Consider the following 22,922-nt stretch of genomic DNA (forward strand, 5'->3'; position numbering starts at 1 on the left):
AGCTTGGACTTCATCCAGACGCTTCATTCTCTAAAGGGTCCGTTTGGTAAAAACTAAATTAAGAACATAAATCCTTACAAAAGGATCCTTCCTTTCACAGAAGACTAGTCTTCACAGGGTTCCTTCAAATAACCAGTTCCTCTAAGATATTGAAAATATGATTCAGTGTATAAAATAAATTCATATCCATTTAAGTTTTATGCAGTACATAAACAGCAAGTGTATTTGTACTTTACTGAACTTACAATCCTTAGGACCCAAATTCCAAAATTAGGAAGGAGGGAAGCTCAGCCATTGCAGTAAACAATTTGTCCCCACTGACCCACGCCCTCCAGACAATTGTGACATTGGCAGTACCCATCCGAGACTGTACAGACCACACCACAGCCAAGGAGTTGTAGCAGACTCTGAACATTAGCCCGACTCCCTTGTTCTATGGACAGGAAACACCACACCAAGGATTAAAAGGAGTTACCCGTGGCCACAAAGCAACTAGAGGCAGAGCCAAGGTTAGAATTCAGGCCCTGACTCCCCGTCCTATACTCCCTTATATAAACTCTGCCACATGTACTCCTCCTTCCCCACCACTCGGCCTTGAAATCTCATTCTCAGAAATTGCTGATCTTCCTTGGCACTTACGTGTCACTTTGCTGCTTCCAGTTACTGCTGTCCCCAGCTCCCAGGGCTGTTTTTAACATTACGCTCCAGAAGAAGCTGTATCGCAGCTTGATCAAAATACCCATTTATCAATCCATATTTCCAAGTATGCTGGTAATGGATTCCTACACAAAGCCCGATGCGAACTGTGTAACGCCAGCTACAGAGCTAGCCTCATGAGCATGGTGAGGGAAGGGCCTTTCCTCAGGTGGCTAAAGACTAAAAACAAGGGCACCCATTGACTCAGTAGCACAAGGTTTGGGAGGAAACTACCGAGGGAAGGCAGTACCTTTAAAAAACATAACACAGTGTGACTATAAAATTGCAAGTCTTTTTTTTAATAAAACAAACATAACAATGTGGAAATCTAAATGAACATTTCTCCTTCAAAGTAGTCACATCCTTAGTTCCAACAAAGCTACCATTGTTGGAGATATTATTTGGAACTCCTCTTTGGGGAAAGGGCTTAAAAGGCAGTTTATGAGCCACATTAGAAAACATCCTCCTAAATGTTGGACTGTTTAAAAATAGAAAATCCACACTCAGAGGATGACACCAAAAAAAGGTGCTGCAGCTCTCACAGAGGTTCCCTAAAGACTTCTAGCAAGTTCTGAGCAACAGCATCATCACTAGAGAAACGTGTGGCCTCCCAAGACAGCCAGTTTCAATGGAAGGGCATTCATTTGGATGGAAAAGTTCTGCTGTTTAAAAAAAAAGAAAAAGAAAAAGAAAAAAAATCAGCCACTCTCCTTTATAGTCACACTTGCTTTTGATTAAAAAAAAAATACAACAATAACACTCACACGTGGTTCTTGTATGAATTCTAATTAAGAGACATTACATTCAGAATTATAGCACTCAGTGATAATTTTCAGAAGACTATAACAGCTTCTTTGCCACTTAAGGGGTACATAGGGTGCAGCTGTTTACCTGAATGTATTCTTAAATAAGTAACTACTACCACTCTAATGTTCCTAGTCGTAGCTCTGTTACAGGTTACTGACCGCAAGTTCACGTTCCAGACTTTCTTTGCCAACACAGATTAATTACAAGACAGCCACCCCTGAAGTTCTTAGGGTGAATTGGGAAAGGGCCGGTTAAATGAGGAAACAGGCCATTCCTTGGTAAAAGTTTGTAGTTTTCTTTCCCAATACATCTTCTTTTTATTGAGAACTTCCATTTTTATCCTGTGTTCCTCCTCTGCCATCTCACACTCTCGCTCTATCTGCTGGATTTTGGCCACATGCACCTCATTCATTTGTATCAGTTGCAGTTGTAAGATGGACATTTGTTGATGGTGTTCTTCCTCATGCATCTTTTTTAAAGCACCTTCCTGAGAGGTTTTGCTCCTGTAGTTTTTATTGGCTGTTATTCTGACAGCTGAACACGAGGGTTCAGGTTGAGAGGTCCCCTCACATACTGGAAAATGTATGAACTCTTTCTCATCATCGCACAGTTCTCTATTTGAAACAGCAAATGATTCTGAAAAACAGTAGCAGAAAACATATGTTCAAAGATTTTACAAGCAGAGAAAAAAAAATCAATCCTATTTCAAATGACAGGGTCCCTCATTACAGGATGTATCTAAAATAGTGTCTGCTTTGGCCTTCATGCCTACAACAGGTACCCTGGCCACACCTGACTTTTTAAAAACCCATAAATCAGAAGCAAATTTTCCTTAAGAAATTATGATAAAGGGTTTCATTATGTCATTTCTAGAATTTCTAAGTATGGGATCCGTGGTCAGAGACCACACTAATCAAGAATTGGAGACCTTGTTGATATAAATTCTAAAACTGAAATGTGCCCAACTATGACGAGCATTAAGACCACAATATGAGGCCAGTGTGGGTCTGATCACCCTTTGCCAGTTTCTCATTCAGCCACGAGCACTTATGTTCCATTTTCACAAGCGCGCCACTGCTGTTTGCTAGTTGCAGGTGTTAACCCTTACCCTGGATAGCCGTCTTACAAATGTTCTTCTTTGAAAGATGAGTCTGCACTCCCTGGCTTAACTTCCTCACATGCCATTTCTCCTTAATCTCCTGCATCTGGCTGCTACCTCCAGCACTGCCATTTGGGGTCAACAGTCAGATCCCAAGGACACTTTTCAATGTCCCTTTTATTTAACTCTTCCCTAGCATTTAACAATCCTTCTTGAAATTTCCTTCCTCCATTAGCTTCTGAATCATTGCTCTCTACTAAGTTATTCTAAAGCCTCCTTCCTCTCTCATTGCTCCTTCCCGAGTCTCCTTCAGGTACTGAGACTCCTGCTCCACTCACCTGTTACCTTTTCATATTCTCCCAGGGGTTCCCATCTCTGGCTCTGTTCGCAATGCACCCTAAGTAACCTCATAACCTGGTTCCAACTTTCCTTTGTCTTTCTTGCCTTACTCTTCGAAATACTCTGTGCACCCTTTAATCCTACCACAGACTACTCACATTCTTTAAAAGGTTATGCTTTTTTTCATAATTCTGTGTCTCATTGTTCTCTCAACTTGAAGTTGTGCTCACTGTCTGTCCCTCCACTCATTCTAGTCTCCCTTTCTCAATGCCCCCACTCCTACCCATTCAGGACCAATGCCACTTGTCCATGAGACCTCAGCTCCTCTCCTTTCTCTATGTGTATGCTTTGGCTATAGCATTTGACACACACTAGTATTGTTGTGACACCGTGACTTACTCATTTCCTTTATCCTTGGGTACCAGTTATTTTGCTTGGTACACAGAAGCCTAGTAAATATTTATCAGCTGAACCCTTGAATACAAAGGGAAAAGAATACACAGATGCAAAAGGATGCCACTTTTGGTAGGTACCATGTTTCCCTTATTTTTTTATAGGTCAATTCGGGAGTTTCCATAAAGAAATCACTAACTCCACTAACCCATGGCGTCTTCTAGCTGTGACTCCAAGGCTTTCTTGAGAAGCTTTACATTTCCAATAATGAGAATCTTCTCTTTGGAGAAAAATCATATCAATTTATTAACAGAGTTGATTACATTATTATATCCACTCCATTATTCTGGAAGATGGGATGCCGGGAAGGTTAATGGCTACTGGGGGAAACCTAATTTATAAAACACTGTTAATAAAAGGAAAATGACTACTGTTTAATTATTTCACTCCAAGGGGTAAAGTAACAACTATAACTAGTTCCTAATTAAGATTAAAGAAAAGGTAAAAAAAAAAAAAATCTTACTTTTGGAAAAGGTTAAGGAAAAAAAAGAAAGAATTGATCTTGCTCTTGTTCTGAAAACCTGTATCTTGCTCTTGGTTTATAATCCTATCTTTCTGTCCTCAATAAACCTCACTTCATGCTTTAAAAAAAAAAAAAAAAAAGACTACTCTGTGCCATCCAGAGATAATGAAAATGTCTCCCCAGGAATCTTCCCCAACTCTAACAGCTCTGACTTCAAGTAGATGTTCTCTCATTTCTGCTCCCTTTGCCTCCTGGGCCCACCTCTGGCAGAGCATTTGTTAAAACTGGAGGTTTAACTACCTCCCCTTCGAGGATCTGAGTACTTAAAGACAGAAGACTGCTTCTTCTTCATCCTCATGGAGAACCCAGCACAGGGCCAGGTCCAGACATGCGTGTGGGGCAAAACATCTGCAGTGGGTCACATTCCTCCCAACCCAGCCCAACTATGGGGAAAGAACGGAGCTCTGAGTGGGTAACTGAGGCACAGGACAAAGGAATGGGAAAGAGTTAACACTGAGGCCAGGGGCCCTCAGATGTGAATGTCAACTGTGAAGAGCCTTACCTCACCTGTTTCCTTTCTAGTTTTGGATCTCAAAATGTCTTCTCTGAAGACTGGACACATTAGACATTTTTTGGTACCTCTCCAGAGGTGGGAAACCTGCAGCCTTCTGATTTTAAGATTGTTCTTTTTAAAGCACCAAAGGAGGCAAGAAAAGCTTCATCTTTTTCTGCTGCACCCCTTTTAATAAAAGGATTTTGTTCTGTAAAATTTGAATTCAGTCAAAAGGCTGCACTTAAGGACCTAGAAGGCCACATGGGGACTTAAGGCCGCAGGTTCCCCACCCCTGCAAGTCGCTTTTCTTTTTGATTTCATTCCAGGGGATAGTTCTGGATATTCCTCTGAGTTCTTCAAGTTCATCCCCTCACAATGCTGTCTCTCCCAATTTCTAAATGCTCGCTTTTATCTCAACAATTCCAGGCTTTAGGGACTGGATGATGACGCTGATGACAGTAGCTACCATTTTCTGGGCAGCTAATCAAGCACTAGACTAGTGCTTTAACAGCATTACCTCATCTAATCCTTACAACAACCCTCTGAGGGAGGATTAAAGAAAACCAAATGCAGTATCCAAGGTCATTTGGCTAGTTGAAAGAACAAGGATTCTAATATAAACCTGCATGACTCCAAAATCCAAGCTCAACCACTCCAATACCCAGCCTGCTACTATTCCACTTGTTCAGCTCATCACTTATCTATTTTAAAATGCAGCCTCCAAATTGTATCCACTACAGAACCACCTATTATGAAGAATATGGGTGTATAGTCTCCATTTTGACCTCCAAATTTCTAGAGCCATGAGCATTAAGACAGTATGTTCCTGTCTGGGAGCAGAGAAATGACTCTACTTTCAAACTATTCTTTTTAGTTTAAATGTGTGTTAATATACAAATTTTAAAGGAAAAAAAGCCAGGCCTCTTAAGACTCTGGCAGAAGATAGAGCTTAAAACTACAGAAGCCCGATGGAATAGTTAATTAACTTTCACATAAATATTAGCTCCAATGAATAGAAGCTAGTGTTCAGATGGGAAGAATCTTCTCTTAATTGGAAAAAGACTAGCCTGGGAATGGCAACCTGCTGCAAACACTCACCAGGTAATCTCTCTCACAGGTAAAACAAAAAGCAGAAAACAACTCAATCTTATGCAAAAAGGGTAGGAAGGCCTCAGAGCTTTCCTGGAACCAGAGAACACAGCCACGGGGATGTTCTTTCACTTGGGCAATTTAAATAAGTTTAATCTCAGCAGAAAAAGCCTACTATGGCAGCAAAAGGATGGGAAGGAAACTGTACAGGCCAAACCCCAGCTCTTCTAAACAGAACATAGGAAATAGGACAGATTGGGAAAATGAATACATAAGACATGTGGATGCATATATGTAATATAATACAGTAACTAAAAGAAACGATATAGATTTACAAACTGCAATGGCCATTAATCTTAAAAACATTCTAAGTGGAAAAAGGAGAAAAAATGATATCTATAGAACAATTCTAAACCTATCTAAATGAATAATACATGCACATAAAACACATGAAAGAATACACTATGATTCAGGTGCAGGAGAAGAGAATTAAAATGGGGAATGGGGATAAGAAGGGAACACACACACGACTAACACAAAAGAGGGGCTTTTCACAGATCAGTGAGGCTGGTGTGCCATGACTGGAAATATAACTCAGCCCTCTGTACCTGAGTTCCCATCCCAAAAGAACAGGATTCAATTAAACCAATTAAACCGTAATACTAATGGAATTTATTAAGAAATGTTCACACTATTCAATTATAGTTTTATAGCACATAAATATTTAATAATAGCATGTGAAATTAAATATAAATTATCCTAAGACATTTGAATGCTACTCCAAAGCTTAGTTTTCTTAAATGTATTTGACCTTTGGTCATCCCACCTTCCCAGCCACTCCTAGCAAATTGTGTTGGCTTCCTTGGTTTGTTCTGCACACCTGTTCCCCAAAGATAATAGAAGGTAAGTGTGAAAGCCAAATTAGCACAGATCATAAAATCTGCAGTGTGTAAATCATTTTAATATATGTAGGGAGACTTACTGGGTTTTTTTTTTTTTCAAATACAATCTTAAGTGTTATACTTAAATTTTAAGACTACTGTGTTCAAATACAGACATACATTTTAAGAAAGTCATTGACAAAGCTAAGCATATCCAGGGGATGGTGATCAAGATGACACAGTTCAAACCATCTCACACCAAAAAGTAGTTGAAGGGAGGCCTCTAGTGGAATACTACTAGGCTCCATTCTGTTTAACAGTTTTAAAATAAATTCCAACAAATTTCTGAGTACCTAATTCTCTAATAGGCACCCTGTAAGGTGCTAGAACAGCGCTGTGCAATAGAAATATAATACAAGCTATTTATTAATATATAATTTTAAATGTTCTCAGAGCTACATTAGAAAAGTAAAGAGAAATAGGTAAAATTAATTTTGGTAATATTTTAAATCCAATATATCTGAAATATTATCATTTCAACATGTAATTGATATAAAAATTATTAATGAGATATTTTACTTTTTGGGGCACTTCAAAAAAGTCTTCAAAATGTGGTATGTACAATTATAGCACATCTTAATTTGGTCTACTTTGGTGTATCCACATTTCAAGTGTTTATTAGTCTCATGTGGCTTATGGCTACTGTACTGGACAGAACCGTGTTAGAAAAATAAAGCTAACACACACACACACACACACACACACACACACACACACACAGTCCATATGTCAAATACACACGATGTATGGGGGCCATCACCCTGCAGCAGATTTTCAACCTTTTCCCCACCAAGTCCCAGAAGGGATGATTGACAATTTCAGGCTTCTTTTGTCTTCTTGAAAGAAAATTGAAATGCAAAATGAGTGAAATAAAGTCAAGGCTGTTTTAATGTACAGAAAGAGTTCTAGTACCTTAACTACTAACAATAACAGATTACTTTGGACACACTCTCAACTGACAAAGCACCAAGGTTCTCCACTGCCCTTCAGATGTGACCTGGACACAGGAGCAGTATTTGGCTGTATGTTAATAATCACCAGCAAAAGGGGAAGTCTCCAGTGTCATATATGTACAAACATCCAATATGATGAAATAAGTCTCTTTTACGAGTCTCTAGTAAATGTCCCCAAAGGAAAGACACTGAGAATCCATATTTATTCCCTTATTGCTGGAAATTTATAAATTGTGTTTATGATTAAATGAATTACATCATTTTTTCCAAAAAGAAAGAGAAAAAAATTTATGGGATGAACTTTCTAGATCCTACCCCAGAATTTGAAAATGGGGAAATAAGACCGTCCAAGCCCTAAGAAGAACCCTATGAAATCAATGCACAATAATCCAGATTAAATATTTGCAAAATGAACTGAAAGCGGTTCACAACAGCAACATAAGCAATGTGAAAAGCAGCCCTGCTGATTCACCTCTCTCCCTCCCCCAGCACTTCTCCCTCCCAGAGACTTCGTGGCTCAGAGACAAGATGGAGTGTTAACTGGCTGAAGCTATAAACATCTCCAAAGCAGGGACACTGTCAATTAGCAGTGCACTACAGAAGCAGCAAGGATGAGGGAGAAGAGAGTTGGCAGTGCCCATACAAGCACTGCTAGGAGGTACCCTGCCTTGAGAACTCCAGAACCAACCCCCAGACCCAAGGCTCCTCGAGTGGAAAACGATGCATGAGGTTCATGATGTCAACCGGCTATGGTTACCCAACTGGCTCCCTGGACTTAACCTTGGTCACATGATCAGCAAGCAAACTTTTAATCATAATCTAGCTCCCCGGGATCATCTCCCTATAGGGGGCAGTGGGGGGAGGTGCTAATCAAAAACATGTATTTGGTTTGTTTGGTAATTATCTTTTTCACCCTGCACAGATAACATTCTTGATTTTAGACAGTTTCTTGTGACTTTTAATTAACAGGAGCCAGTTCCTCAGAGCTCAGTCTAACTCTGGGGATGCTGACAAGTGAATTTCTCATCCTACAAGCCAAGAACCAGATTCTCCTGGGCAAGTGTTTGCTGGGTCCCTGAAGCACCTTCTGAGCAACCTCTCCAGAAACCTTCCTCTGCTTCAAGGTCTTTCCTCTACAAACTACAATGAACCTTTCTATAAACTGGCCACTCCTGTCTGAAAAGTGGAATTACTGGAAATTTATCTACATGCATTTCCATCCTCCCCTTGCCTGGAGATGTATCAACAGCCCCTAAATTCTGACTTTTTGAAACTATGACACTCTTATCATTGCATCTTTGACTATATGACAGCTTTTCCCTTCCCTAAGAATTATGTATGGTATATTTTTCTCTTTTCAATGAAAGTGTATTAAAATTTTCTCCAGAATTTCTCGAGATCCCTGCAGTCTCACGAACCACAACTGTGGATCACAAATATTATAATGGGTAGAAATGCTGGTTTTTAATATGGGAGAATGATAACTCAGTATCTGCTATACTAGTCTCTGTACTTAATTTTTAAAGTGTGAAACAGTTCACTCTTTGAATATGGCCTTTTAAGTGACTTAATGAAGTGCTTTGCACATAATACATCCTCAAAAATATTTTTTTGAAAAAAGTAAGCCTAAGTGAATGAATATAAATCCTCATCAAATTCTCCTTAATATATTTGAGACAGGTTGAGATAAGCAACTGAAGTATCTCATTAATAGCTACTAATGCAGCCCCTTATTTTTCCTTATGGATAAGTAATAAAGTGTCTGAGAGAGAGAACACAAAGATATAAACAAGTACTTTTGTCTTTATGTACTATATGACTTTTAATGTCCTATATAATACTGAGAACTTGAACTAGGAAAATCAAGTTTGATATGAAAGTTTCTTTTTTAGAAATTCCCTGAAAGTGAAAGATTTTTAAATTAAAATATCAAATAGGAACCCAATGAGAGCATGCAAACTGGTGTCAGGAACTGATACCTTGGGCTGCAGCATCAGGGTGGTACTCGGGCTCTTCCTCGGGAGGACTCTGCAGGAAGTAGAGCTGCTCCGGGAGCATGTTGGCAATCTTCTCCTTCCCTAAGACGTGGGTACTCAGAAGTGGGCTGACACTCCGTTTTACTTTCTCTCTCCTTTCATGGGCCATAATTTTTTTGGTCCGAGCCTTGATGTTCTCCCAGCACTTCTTTAGCTGTTTGAAATCCCGCAGCGATACGCTCGGCTGAGAGTTGTATTCGTGGGCAAGCGCCTGCCAGGTACGTTGCTTGAGGGCAATAGTTCGTGCATCACTTTTCTTACATTCCAGCACATATTTGTACTTTTCTACTAAAGCAAGCAAAATGCTCTTTTCCAACTCTGAGAAGTATTTGGCAGGTTTTATAATTTCGTTGTTTTGCATTTTCCACTATATTTCTCCTGGCTGTTAGCTATCCTGTAAAAGGAAGTTTGAAACAATAGTTACACACTCCAGCAAAAAAACACGCCTGCAAATCACTTAAGCTTAATCACTGACTTGATACCCTTGTCTGAAATACAGCACTTTCTTTTCCATTAATGGTGAATTATGACATTCAGAACTCAGGAAAATATTCAGAAACGTACTAAGAATGGGGTCTGACTTTAAAGTAGATCTCCCAGTAGGTCCTTTGTCTTGGCCATACTGTGAGTATCTGGCATATAACAGCAACAGAAGAAAAGCTGACCATCTATATGGAACTCTAATTTCTTAATTTATTTCTGCTTAATGTTAGGAAACTGATTATTCCCCCAAATCATAATGTTAGGCAGCTTTGGAACTAAACAGCTTTCTCAAAGTTTTGTCACAGCTAAAGACAGGAGAAGCCACTGTGTAATCAAATAGAACAGATGATGTGAACACTATCAAGTTTCAGAATCATCAAGAAATCACTCCAGAAGCCCTGACATTGCCATCATTGTGTCTGTGACCTTGGATAGGTCATGCTCCTGGACCAACCTCAGCTTCCTCATCTTATTTTAAAATGAGAGGTTGGAGTCTGTGATCCCTCGGGTCTGAGGGCCACTTTTAAAAGTACAGAATCCTAAGTAAATAATTTATATAATTTCAGAAGTGAAAGGGCCTGGGTGCTTAAAGGTTGAGTCCAGGGCTCCTCTTTATAGTTGTGGGAACTAAAGGTCAGAAAGCTAAAGTGGATTGTACAAGATCACAAAGATGGCAACATGGAAAGTCCAGAACCTGAACCGCCCTAGTAGTCTGGTATTCTTAGGATCATTCCACAACTATCTCTTGGGCTCTCACCTTGGGTGACTCCAAATTATTCAGCCATGACTCTCCTAAGTCACCTTGCCAACCTCCACAGTCCTGAGTCAGCATCTTTCACACAACAGGTGCTTAGTCAATGTCTTATCCCAGTGAAGCGTATGAAACCTATGTGCGTTTCAGGACTCCACATTTTTCCCACATCTTTTAATTACGAGAAGCTTCCCATAAAATTAATCTCTCATATATGTCAAGGCAAAAATGTAGCTGAGCAACACTGACTGCAGCAATACAGTAAGCATCATATGCTCCCCTTGTCGGAAGAGGCCAACATACTCCCAGTTCTTACGTTCTCCAAGCCTCTGATTTTTCAGAGCAATAGGCAAGCATCAAGACACTGATGACATAATCCATTTAAAACTGACCAACTGTATCAAAAGAATTAGAAACCAGCCGGAAAGGAGTCCCATTAGCCAAAAATTGAACAATGTGAAATCAAAGATGATGGATACACAAAGATGCTTTGTTATTTTCTCAATCTTTGCATATGTTTAAAAATCTCCATAATAAAAAGTTAGGGGAGAAAAGGCTGTGGCTTTTAAATTTATGGTACACTCATTTAAAATCATACTTTACAAACCAGGTCTTCATACACTATGCCTGGAGAGGGGTTACTGTAGTTGTGAATGGCTGAAGTCTGTTAGACTGAGGCTGGAGGGGACTGGGCCAGATCAGAGACCCTTGAAATTGAGGCCAAGGAGTGTGGGCTTTATGTGAGGGTGACAGAACCTGGTCAGGGTCTCTCATTATGCACCACCTCATTCCAAAAGTTGTTAGAATGATGTCCTAGTGTGATCAGTGTCTCCAAACACCAGGTACCCAGCTTCACACTCATACTGGACACGTCAGGTATTAGAAATTGAGAGATTTAGACACATGTCAAAGGTGGTTTGGCCCTCAGCTCCTAAGCAAAGGTAAACAAGGGGACATTTATCTTTGAGGATATATCTCTGCACCCCTAAATTCCCAGGCCTGTGCTTTGACCACGTTGCTCTAATATCCATACAAGGACATCCAATCCAGGTCCCTTCATCCCCAAAGGTCCCAAATTAATTTTTTGCCTTCATCAATATTTCTATTCCCTATAAGTCAATGTTCCCTAACTGAAATTTATTAACAAATGCCCCGTATATCTCCTCTATCTTATCTCTGCCAAGATGTCTATGTTCAACTTCACTATCTGCAGTTTGTATTATGTAATAAACAGGTACAGTGTATGTTCTTAAACTATGCAGCTCCCAGAGCAGATTCTGATCCAATTCCCCGACCCCAACTCCTCTGCCCCAGCAGATGTCCATATGCCTACTTTCCCTGGGCCCTGTTCTGTGTAAGAATCACTGCTACAAGGACTGAGAAGTCTGATTCATTCTCAATATAATACATTCTATTATATGCAATGCTATTTTATATATACGTTATACATATTATGTATACACACACAGACACATACTTTTGAAAGGTGGTCTAACTAATATCCTATCTAACAGAGGAAAAAACTACTAAATAGAAAGTAAGAGAAATAAACTCACAACACAATTACCCTTTGTTCAATTAAAACATGTGGGGCCTAACTTGTTATCTGAGTTCTTTCTCAGCCTTGAAAAAGTTCCTGAGCGGACAGGAGCGCGAACTTCCCCCGCTTCCTCAAGAGGAGACAGTTCCAGATGCCTCCCGCTATCAAGAAGAAAGAAGAAACTAATTCCTGCTATCAATCTGCTACGTGAGAAATAGAAAAAGCCAACACAGCAGCTTCACAGCCACTTTTGTTATCAGTCCCCTGAAGCAGAGGAAATAAAAGCCATTTCTACCCTTTAAAAGCACCAAACGGCTGGGCGCGGTGGCTCACGCCTGTAATCCTAGCCCTCTGGGAGGCCGAGGCGGGTGGATCGCTCGAGGTCAGGAGTTCGAGACCAGCCTGAGTGAGACCCTGTCTCTACTAAAAATAGAAAGAAATTATCTGGCCAACTAAACATATATATAGCAAAAAAAAATTAGCCGGGCATGGTGGCACATGCCTGTAGTCCCAGCTACTTGGGAGGCTGAGGCAGTAGGATCGCTTAAGCCCAGGAGTTTGAGGTTGCTGTGAGCTAGGCTGACGCCACGGCACTCACTCTAGCCTGGGCAACAAAGTGAGACTCTGTCTCAAAAAAAAAAAATAAATAAATAAAAATAAAAAGCACCAAACAACTTTCCTTTCCTCCCTCTGTGTGTCATGGTGGCCACTCTCTCCTCTTTCTCTCTCTCTTCCTCCTTTTCTTTCTTTCTCTCTCAGGAAAATAAACTTTACTTCTATATATCCTAATCATGGTGTGAGAATTCTTTCTTCCCCCATGCACAGACTTCACACCCTAACAACTTTCTAAATACATCTTTTTTCTACCTTAATTATTTCTTCAAGAGACTCCTAGAAGAGGAATGGCTGCCACAAGAGATGAAAACACTTAAGACTTACAGGGACCAGCTTGTGCTTGTAGAATAGTGTGCCAGTTTGCATTTCTACTAACAGCACATGCGCACGTCCGTTCCCCACTTCATTCACTCTTGCCAACAAAGGAGGTGAACAGTGTCACTTCATTGATTAATTATATATGAATTTCAGCTCTCAGCCAAATAAGCCACACCCTCACTGAACAAAGTCCCTGTGATACTTGGTGGGATTGAAATGACATGGAATTAATTCCAAGCAATTTAATAATTCTTTCTCACAATGTGTGCAGTACCACTAGCTGCCACCAGGTGGTGGTGGATTTGTGGGGAGTCTAAGTTTCACAAAGGATCTTGGTCTAAATGGGGCCGGCTGAGTCTCAAAGTAATAACAGCAATAATATAGTAGCAGATAGCTTTCATTGAGCCCTTGTTGTGGGTTAGACACTATACCAAATGTTTAATATGCACTATATCATTAATCCTCCCAAAAATAGCCCCTGAGAGCATCATTTGTTACACTTCAATATTTTCTGTGGGAAAAAAATATATTAAAGTACCAGAAGAAATTACACAACTGCTCTCAAAAGCAAATACTCAGAATTACCAACACCTGGGGACCATTAACAGCCTATTAACTAAACTGTTATTTAATCACTAGCTAAGTAAACCCAGAGTTACCAATTTACTTTGCTTAATTTCGTAGAACAGCAGGCCTCCCTGGGCCTTGTGGTTGCATTCTGCAGGGCTATAAAGGGATTCTGATGTGAGCCACTGTACCCCAGAGGTTCCCTATGGATTCCCAACAACCTCATGAAGTAGGCTGTTTATGCCCACTAACCAATTATTATTCCCATTTCCCAGATAAGAAAACTGTGGCTCAGTAAACTTACTGTAGTCACACAAAAATACTCAGTGGTCTGACTCCAACGCCCATGCTCCTCTCTGCTGTGCTTAGCACTCTTCTTTCAGACCTAGTGACAACTCTACTCCCCTGCTCAATTACAGCCATTAGCACTCTAATTATCAGCAGGAAAGGTCCTAGGTTAGGGCAACAGAGGTGGAACTGTGCCTGTTTCTGTCCACCTCTATTTGTTGGCTCTTTCCCTGGCTCCACCACTTCCTCCCTTTCTCTCAAACCTAGGGTTCACAATCCCCCCACAAGATGTACACCTCTCACTCTAACCAGTGCTCTAAAGTAATTTCTCCTGTTAATCTGATAAGACTGTAGGTTTGGAAAGTAACTGGAGAAATTTTATGGAGCTTTAAAATGGGGAATGCTCAGCTTCAGGGGAATGTTGACATTCTGCTTGGGCAGGTAAATGAATGCTTCCCAAAGTAAGAGATCTCCCCGACAAAGCTTATATTAATAGAAACTTATAGGCTAGAAAGCACATTCTAGCTTAAAACTATTCAGCAATGTCCACAACTGATTATAGATGATAACATAACAAGCTTTCCCTGTCACATCAGCTTTTATTAGAGATGGACTAGCCTTCCCTTCCCCCAGCTCTGCTCATGAGTGCTCACTTTTTGTGTCTGCTGTTCTCCTGGACAGTGTGCTACCCGTTCTTACACGTGCTCGTAGCTCAACACGCAGCCCAGTGACCATCAACAAAGGAGGCCCTCAGTAAACGTTTAATACAGGTGTGACTCCTTTATGGAACGGGAGTTCTCTGAAGTTAATACTCAGAATGGGCACCATGACTGAAGAGCTGTGGCACTGAAAACTGACAGATGTCAGGGTATTAATGAACTGCTATGAAATGAAGTGAAATGAATGAAGAGATTGGATGCAGAAAACCTGGGCTCAAATCCTGACTTTAGCACTCACCAAGCTGTGTGACTTTAGGCAAGTCAATTAACCTCTAATGCTTCATCGAAGAAATGAGGTTAATACCCCCCCCCACTATCTTATTTCTCCTACACAACAGTCTTGCAATGTGAATAAAGCAGCACAGACTAGCTGGCCGCAGTGGCTCATGCCTGTAACTCAGCACTATGGGAGGGTCGCTTGAGGCCAGGAGTTCAAGACCAGCCTGGGCAATACAGCAAGACCCCATCTCTACAAAAAATTTAAAAATTAGCCAGGTATGTTGGTACACACCTGCAGTCCCAGCTTACTCAGGAAGCCGAGGCAGGAGGATTTCAGGAGCCCAGGAGTTGGAGGCTGCAGTAAGCTATGATTGTGCCACTGCACTCCATCCTAGGTGACAGAGATTCTGTCTCTAAAAAACAAAACAAACAAACAAACAAAAAAAACAAACACAGGCTAGACCTTCAATAAATTTTAGTTCTTTCCATCTTTCCTACCCATATTAAACTGCTTCCATGTATACACTCGAATACTTATTGGCTCTTTATTTCATATATACACAAATCAACAAACTCCTGTCAAAGGCTCAACACAGCTCTAAAGTATATGGGAGATACAAAGACAACCTGAACCCTACAGCCTTTGAAGGGCGCTGACATGCATAAACTGACAACTAAAACAAGAGGCACACTGAAACAGACACCATAATAGAGGACAAAGCACCTTGGGTGTTCACAGAAACAAAGAGGTTAATTTGCATTCTTCAAAAACAAGACGACATTTGAGCCAGATCTTTAAGAATGTATAGGATATGAACAGAGAGAGTTGAAGGAGATCATTCAGATAAATAATTGATAAGAAAGGGCCTAGACCCTGAGTGGGGACAATGTCACTGGAAAGGAGGAGTTACACACCTCCTGTTTCAAAGAAAGAAATGACCAGGACATGCGTGTGTCCACACTAGGGTAGGAGAGCAAAAGTGGAGGCAGTGAGGATTAACTGAGTGCCTACTCTGTGCAAGCATCAGAGAGAATGGTATTGTGGGACAGGCTGCTGACAAGGCAGTGTGATAAGCACAGTGACAGAGATGAGCCTAGGGAAACTACTCCATGATTGGGGGGATCTAGAACAGTAACCCTGATTCCTACTAGAATAGATTGGAACTCAAATTAGCATTAAGACAAAGGAGGACCACAAGTTGGGAAATACTTAACATATACATAAGAGGGTGAGCTAAAGGCAATGTGGCATTCCTCTCCTCAAGGAAGGCCTGGCAACAATTGTGAACAATCAGTTTGCTTTAAAGAGATAGACGCTACTTCCTATCCTGGTCTGTCACCTGCCTCCTGACTCAACATCTCAAAAATAACCTTTCTTTTAAACTGAAAAAGGACCTTGGTCCAATCCTCTCACTTTACAGTTGAGAAAACTGAGGCTCAGAGCAAAACAAGGGGCTTGCAGAGCCATAGTAACAGAGGAGGGTCTAAAACCAAAACTCCATCATCTGCTTTCAACCCCTCTCCCCATATCTCCTCCTCCCATCAAGATGCCCTTTTTGTTAGATACCCTCAAGCCTCCCCCATGCCATATCTGAAAACTCAAGGGCACGCCTCTCGACTCTGTCACTCATTTTGTGACACTGGGCACGTCCTCTTTCCTCCCTGTCAATTCCTCATCTCTAAATTATAAAGCCAAAGTGGGTGTTCTCCAAAGTCCCATCCAAGGCTGGCAGTCCGTTAGCGCTGCCATTAAAATGGTTTATCTGCAACCTAATTTCCACAGTTCACTGCCAAAGACACATAGATGGTATTTTCTGATTATTTATGAGCCTAGTGGAGCTACTGGCCAATGAAAGAGAACATTACAACAAAGTGATCTTGCTATTTTAGATGATCTTACTATTTCGTTTAAGGCCCCCACACAGGTTTAACTCTGCAAGTTAAGCAGTTGCAGGTGAAATGGCTAAAGCAGATGATCTGATCTCCTGTTGACTACAGCTCCTTGAAGAGTGACTAGTACACGGCACACGCTCAATATGTATTTGCGGAATATATGTTGAAACCATCCTGCTTGTCATTTGCATTTTTGTGTTTTACTAATTACTGCTAGATGTTCTACTATTTTAAATTTCTTCTTTTATAAAGGATTTGTCATAAAATAATCATTTCCTAGCTGCTGCTTGTAAATTCTATTACAGTCCAAAAGGAGGTAGAAATGCCAACGTTTTAAAAGGCTCACTCCGACTATGATGCCTTCATGATTTCATTGTATGCAGAGGTAAGAGTACATGTTCAGACGTTACATGTTCAGACCTGTCTGCCCAGGACAGCCACTCACCCATGTGCTCTCTGCCTTCTCTCTTTCCTTTTGGAGGGCTTTCCAGTCTTAAACCTAGCACCACACTTGCTTCCTCCAATGCGTTCCCTCCCCACCCACTCCATGTAGCCATGTAACTTGGAAGTGTTTATTTTCACCATCTGTGCCTGAGTGTGCCTGTGTGCAGAGCCAGCCTTGTGTTTAAGGCAAGGGCTGCCCCACCCCCACTCTCCCACCCTCAGTTCTCTCCATAAAGCCCAGATGAGGGTTCTTAAAAGCCCTGACTCCTTCCTTCCCCTCCCCCACAGCTCTATCCTAAACCAATACCTTTGGTGTCATTACTAAAGTATCCTCCACAGAAAGCACTTTTGAAATACAGAAGGTCCCCTTCTGTAGCTGTTCCCACTCCAGCCTGCTTCTCGTCAGCTGAGTACACTCTCCTCCACTCCCACCACTTCAGCTACAACCATCAGCTCTCAAACCTGCTCCAGGCCAAGGGTACCATGTATTTACCTCTTACTGGAGCACTTTGAGAATTACTCTGCACTGAGCTCTATTCATGTCCTCAAGGATCTCCCCTATCCGATGGTGAGCTCCTGAGGCTTGGAACTACATTTTGTTTGTATCTTTAGCACTCTGTAGATTCTCAGTAGTGTTTGTTAAAAAAAAAAAAAAAAAAAAAGTGGAGTGTCAGGAGAACCTCTCTCCCAGGCCCCAGCCTCTCTCCTTAGCATTTCTAGCTGTCCAGTATGGGCACCTAGGAAGCTCCCATTCTCCATAGCCACTAATTATTCCCTCACCCCCAAATCTCCTGATTTCCATGTCAAGCCACATCAGCTTGGCTTCCCAAAGCAGAAACATCAATACGCTCTTCAATCACATGCAACTAGTCAACAATACCTATGATACGTTTTACCTCAATATCCACTGGCTCCTCTCCCATTCTCACTGCCTATTTTGAGTTCAGATCCTAATCTCTAAACTGGATTCTTAAACTTCCAGTCCCTCTTCCACACAACCACAGGAGGGATCCAGAAACACAGTGATCACGCCACATGCCACTGACATCTCTCCCACTGCCGAAGTGATGAAGTCCCATCTCCTCACATGGCATTCAGGGCCTTTCTGGGTCTGGTCCTGATTATAGCACTTGAATCCACATACACACCCACCACCTCACAACCCTCTTCATGTAATTTTCAACCTAACCAGGCCAAACTCACCTCCACGCCCTCGAATCAGCTGTGTGCACACACCTCTGAGTACACTTGGCCTCCTGTGGCTGGAATCCTTTCTCCCAGGGTCCACCAAGGGCCCACTTCGTCCTTCGAGGCCCAACTCCCATGTAAATTTTGTGAAGCCTCCCTCAACCAATGCCCAGTCTGTTGTTTATTTTATTTATAACAGCTTTCCTCCAAAATGGGTTTGAAGCAGCTTGCAAATGACACATACACTGCAACTAATTTTTTTTTTTTTAAGAGAGAGAATATCAGGGCAAAGACAGGGGTAAAAGAGATCAAACTTGGGAAGTAATGGAGCATTCAAAACCTGTCATAAGGTCTCATACTCATCTTGTTAGAGGTAGATTGGCTGAGTTCTCTATCCAGAATGAGTTACTCTTCTATGAGCTTGCTGCCAGCTGTATATGATTGTACTGTAGCACTTCCCATATTTTTTGTAATTTGCTCTGTGTCCCTCTCCCTCACTGGATTGGGAAATTCCCAAGGGAATACATCATTTCTGACTCATCTCTGTATCCCCGGCATGTAGCATATGACTCAGCACACAACTGGTGCTCAGCAGACATTTGTTGAATGAATGTTATCATGGACAGGGAAAATGGTACTAGCACTTGTTCAGCTCCCTGCCAGGTATGTGAAAAAACATTTTATACTCATAAAAAAATCACAAAGCTAAGAAATGGCACAGCTAAGATGGGAACCCAAACCGTCTCTCTCTCCAGAGCAACTGCCCTCTCCACCATGCACTGTGTTCCCCACTGTCACCATCACTACGTACCCGAATACCTGCAGCTTCAAAACCTGGTTAAAAGCAAAACCAAACTCAACACAACACTCTTCTCCAAGAAGCCTTTGCTGCTTACTCAGGATAAAGGTGTGCCTGAGTCTAGCCCTGGCCTTCCATAGCACGTAAGTAAGAAATCATCACAAATCCGTAGAAGAAAGGGTGCCTCCTTGGTCGCAGAGAACTGAACTGTTAGGCATTCCACAGATGGTGGGGTGAAGTCCCCAGCTCCTCTTTCTACTGTGTTTTCCTCTAGGTGCAGTCCCTGGGCCTTCTCCACCTTTCTCTTCCTTCTCCAAGGTCCAAAGCCTTCCTAGTTCTCCCCATGCCAAACTGAAACCCAAAATAATCTCCTCGGGCCCACTGCTTCTCTAACCAAGTGAACAATGTTCTAAACACACTCCTCCATTACATCAGTTAGGCCTTTGTATTTTAAGCATCTTATCAACCTTTATGGCTGACCAGCATCCCCATCTTATGAAACACATTAAAAGAATTCCAGGCATCATGAGAAGGGATAATGACATTTTAGGAGGCCAAATTACCAGGCCCTAACTCAGCTGAATACTTTTGGTGTGGCCTGGGAGTAAGAAGAGACCTCCCAGGATCCCTCATGCCCCAGCCTGGTCTCTAAAGGAAGAATGGAATTCTGGTCCAGAATGCTGCTGGGATGGGGTGTGAACCCGGGTCCCTTCCTCTACATTTTATTCCAGGGCTTCAGAGTCCTTCCTCTCCCCCCAGTCAACCCCTTGTCTCTCTGGCCCCAGCCTCCCACAACAATCTTCAATCCTACTCAGGAACTATGTTTTTGTATTAATATTCAACAATTTTCTTGGAAACACAACCATCTTTTCTGACACACTGCAACTGCACACCCCCTGGCCTTGATATTATCCTACCTCCAGCTTTAATGTGTGACAAATACATCCCTGCATCCTATAACCATTCTCCTTAGTACTGCAGGAACATTTGTAATCTTAAATGTTATCACACCTAAGAAACACCCAATCTCCTGAATCAGAATGGGGAGACTAAATTCTTCAGTTTTCTACTCCTAAATAAAGATTATTCATGCAATTTACAGTAGCTACCTCATAGCACCAGTGCGAGGATTTAATGATAATTCATGCCAACTGTTTAGTACCAAGGGCCTGCTACATACAAAGTGCTGAACATTTAGCTATTATCATGACATACATTATGTTTCACAACAGTTCCAGCGGATGTACTACTCCACGCCCCCCCCATCCCGGCCACACAGCCCCCCCTATTCACAGAAACAGCAGCCCAGGCGTGGAGCAAAGGCGCCTTCCCAAGGTCAGTCAGGCAGGGATGTGATGCTCGGCCTTCATCCTCCAAGTGGGGGACCCCTCCCATGACACCCCTGGACGGGCAATGGGGGTCTTAAAAGAGACAAGTATAGAAAAGTGCGGAGCACAGTGCCCGGCACACAGTGGGGACTCCGCGACGGGAAGACCGCGGCACTGAGGGTCACGCAGATCTCTCCCGAGCGGCGCCCCCAGCCCGGGGGTCCGGAGCCCGCCCGCCCCGCGCCTCGGCGCGCCCCTGGGTCTCCCCGAGGCCCGCGCCCTGGGGTTCCGGACGCAGCAGGCCGGCCCTACTCACCGAGTCCCATCGCGGCGCCCGGCCTGCAGAGCGGGGGTCGCAGCGGCTCGGCCCGGACGCCCGCCATGCCGGCCCGCGGCCCCCGCACGCCCGGCCCGCGCCCCTTCCCGCGCCCCTTCCCGCCCCGCCGCGGCCCGCCCGCCACGGGAGCCTCCTACCTGCAGCGGCGGCGCGGCTGCCGCGGCGACCGGGGGAGGGGCCGGCTCGGCGCGAGCGCGGGCGGCGTCGGCTCCTCTCGCAGGCAGGACGGCCGGAAGGGCCGCGGGCTCCGGAGCGCCGGGCGGCGGCGGCGGCGCGCCCCCGGCCGGCCAGGCCCCGCCGCGCGCGCCGCGGCCACAAAGCCCCGGAGCCACCGCCCGCCGCCTGCCGGTGGGTCGGCGCCGAGGAGCGCGGGAGCGCGGCCCCGCGCGGTCCCCGCTTCCCCGAGCGGCGGCCGCCGGCCTCCCGGGGGGCCTGGGGCGGGGCGCGGGGTGTCCCCCGCCCACGGGCCCGTCCGCACTGGCCCCGCAGCCGACGTCCCCCGTCTGGCATCCTTGCGCTGATTTCGTTCCCTTTTCCCACCTTGGCCCAGGAGCTCCTGAAAGGGCCCGAAAAACTGTGTTTTATTTCTACGAACAACAACAAAAGAATGCATTTGTCACAAGAGATTTGGCGGCCATGGACACGAGTTAGTTCTGGCCAAGCCCCCTGACTGAAATAGGCCCTTTTCTTCTGGGACTCTGTGATATTTGGGACAGCCAAGCCCCCTATGCGGAGTTTATAACAGGCTTTCGTTTTTAAATTTGCGGAATGTGCCTCCCCCTAGGTTGTGCGCTTCCCCCGGGCCGGGACTGTGCCCTCTAGAGCCCGGGACCTGGCTCAGACACTGAATGCTAACTCGGTGGGAATTAGTGCGTGTGTAAATGAATGCACAAAAGATCAAACAACTGTCAGGACAAGGGACCCTTTTTTGCCTCTTCCACAAGCATGGTGGCTGGATGTTTCTTTTGCCCTGGATCTATCGGGAAGATTCCAAGCCCAGAGAAGGGCAGAGAGGTCTGTTTAACTTTTTCTTTTTTTAAATTGAGGTGAAATTTACATAAAATAAACCAGTTTACGGGGAACAATTCAGTGTTATTTATTACATTTATAACGTTGAGCAACCAACACCTCTATCTAGTTGTGAAACTTCCATCACTCCAAAGGGAAATCCTGCACCCACTAAGCAGTATATCCCCAGTCCCTCCTTTCCCCAGACCCCAGCAACCACTGGTCTATTTTGTCTGTATGTATTTACCTTTATCTGGATACTTCATATAAATGGAATCATATAATATGTGGCCTTTTGTGTCTAGGTGCTTTGACTTAGCCTGTTTTCAGGGTTCATCCAGGTTGTAGCAGGGATAAGTACTTAATTCCTTTTTATGGCTGAATGATATCCCATTGTATGTAGATATCACAATTTGTTTATTCATTCATTGTTGATGGTATTTGGGTTATTTCCACCTTTTGGCTATTGTTAAGAGTGCTGTTCTGAACACACCTATTCATGTGTAGGTCTGAGTACCTATTTCCAGTTCTTTCAGATACACACCTAGGAGTGGAATTGCTGGGTCATATGATAATTCTATGTTTAACTTTTTGAGGGACTGTCAAAAAGTTTTCCATAGCAGCTTAATGAATCATTTTGTATACCCACCAGCAATGTTTGAGGGTTCCAAGTCCTCCATAACCTTATCAATACTTGCTATTTTCTGTTTTTTGATTACTTGAACATTTTTGAGATCATTGCCTGCCCTACTGGCTCCTATCAGCTCTACTAGTTCCTACCACCCACAGCCCTAAAATAAAGGCTGATCCAGGTCTTTGACTATATACAAAGAAACACCCAACTCTGCCCCCTAAAGCAAATGGGGACAGAAGCACTAATAAAAATAAAGACCCTAGACTAAGAGCTCCGCTGGTCCTCGTTCATTACTTTAACAATAATTTGTCTGGTGTTCAAGTGGCTTTGAAATTGTCCAGAGAGCCTGGAAACCGAGGAGG

The 22,922-nt window shown here is 43.1% G+C and overlaps 1 protein-coding gene across 3 annotated transcripts; it reads right to left on the reverse strand.

Annotated features, from left to right (window-relative positions):
• Positions 1-979: 979 nt before the first annotated feature.
• Positions 980-21,255, reverse strand: MSANTD3 (Myb/SANT DNA binding domain containing 3). 3 transcript variants are annotated; one of them, XM_045562262.1, is made up of 3 exons: positions 21,056-21,255; positions 9,373-9,823; positions 980-2,139 (listed from the first exon to the last, which is right to left on the reverse strand). In XM_045562262.1, the coding sequence occupies exons 2-3, from the start codon at positions 9,788-9,790 to the stop codon at positions 1,730-1,732; spliced, it is 828 nt and encodes a 275-aa protein (XP_045418218.1). In that variant the 5' UTR covers positions 9,791-9,823; positions 21,056-21,255; the 3' UTR covers positions 980-1,729. The 3 variants fall into 3 exon arrangements, with proteins under 3 accessions (XP_045418218.1, XP_045418219.1, XP_045418220.1); XM_045562263.1 differs by lacking the exon at positions 21,056-21,255 and adding an exon at positions 20,898-21,001; XM_045562264.1 differs by lacking the exon at positions 21,056-21,255 and adding an exon at positions 15,222-15,243.
• Between the last annotated feature and the right edge of the window lie 1,667 nt (positions 21,256-22,922).

Source organism: Lemur catta, chromosome 10, assembly GCF_020740605.2.
Source record: "Lemur catta isolate mLemCat1 chromosome 10, mLemCat1.pri, whole genome shotgun sequence".
NCBI classification, from domain to species: Eukaryota; Metazoa; Chordata; class Mammalia; order Primates; family Lemuridae; genus Lemur; species Lemur catta.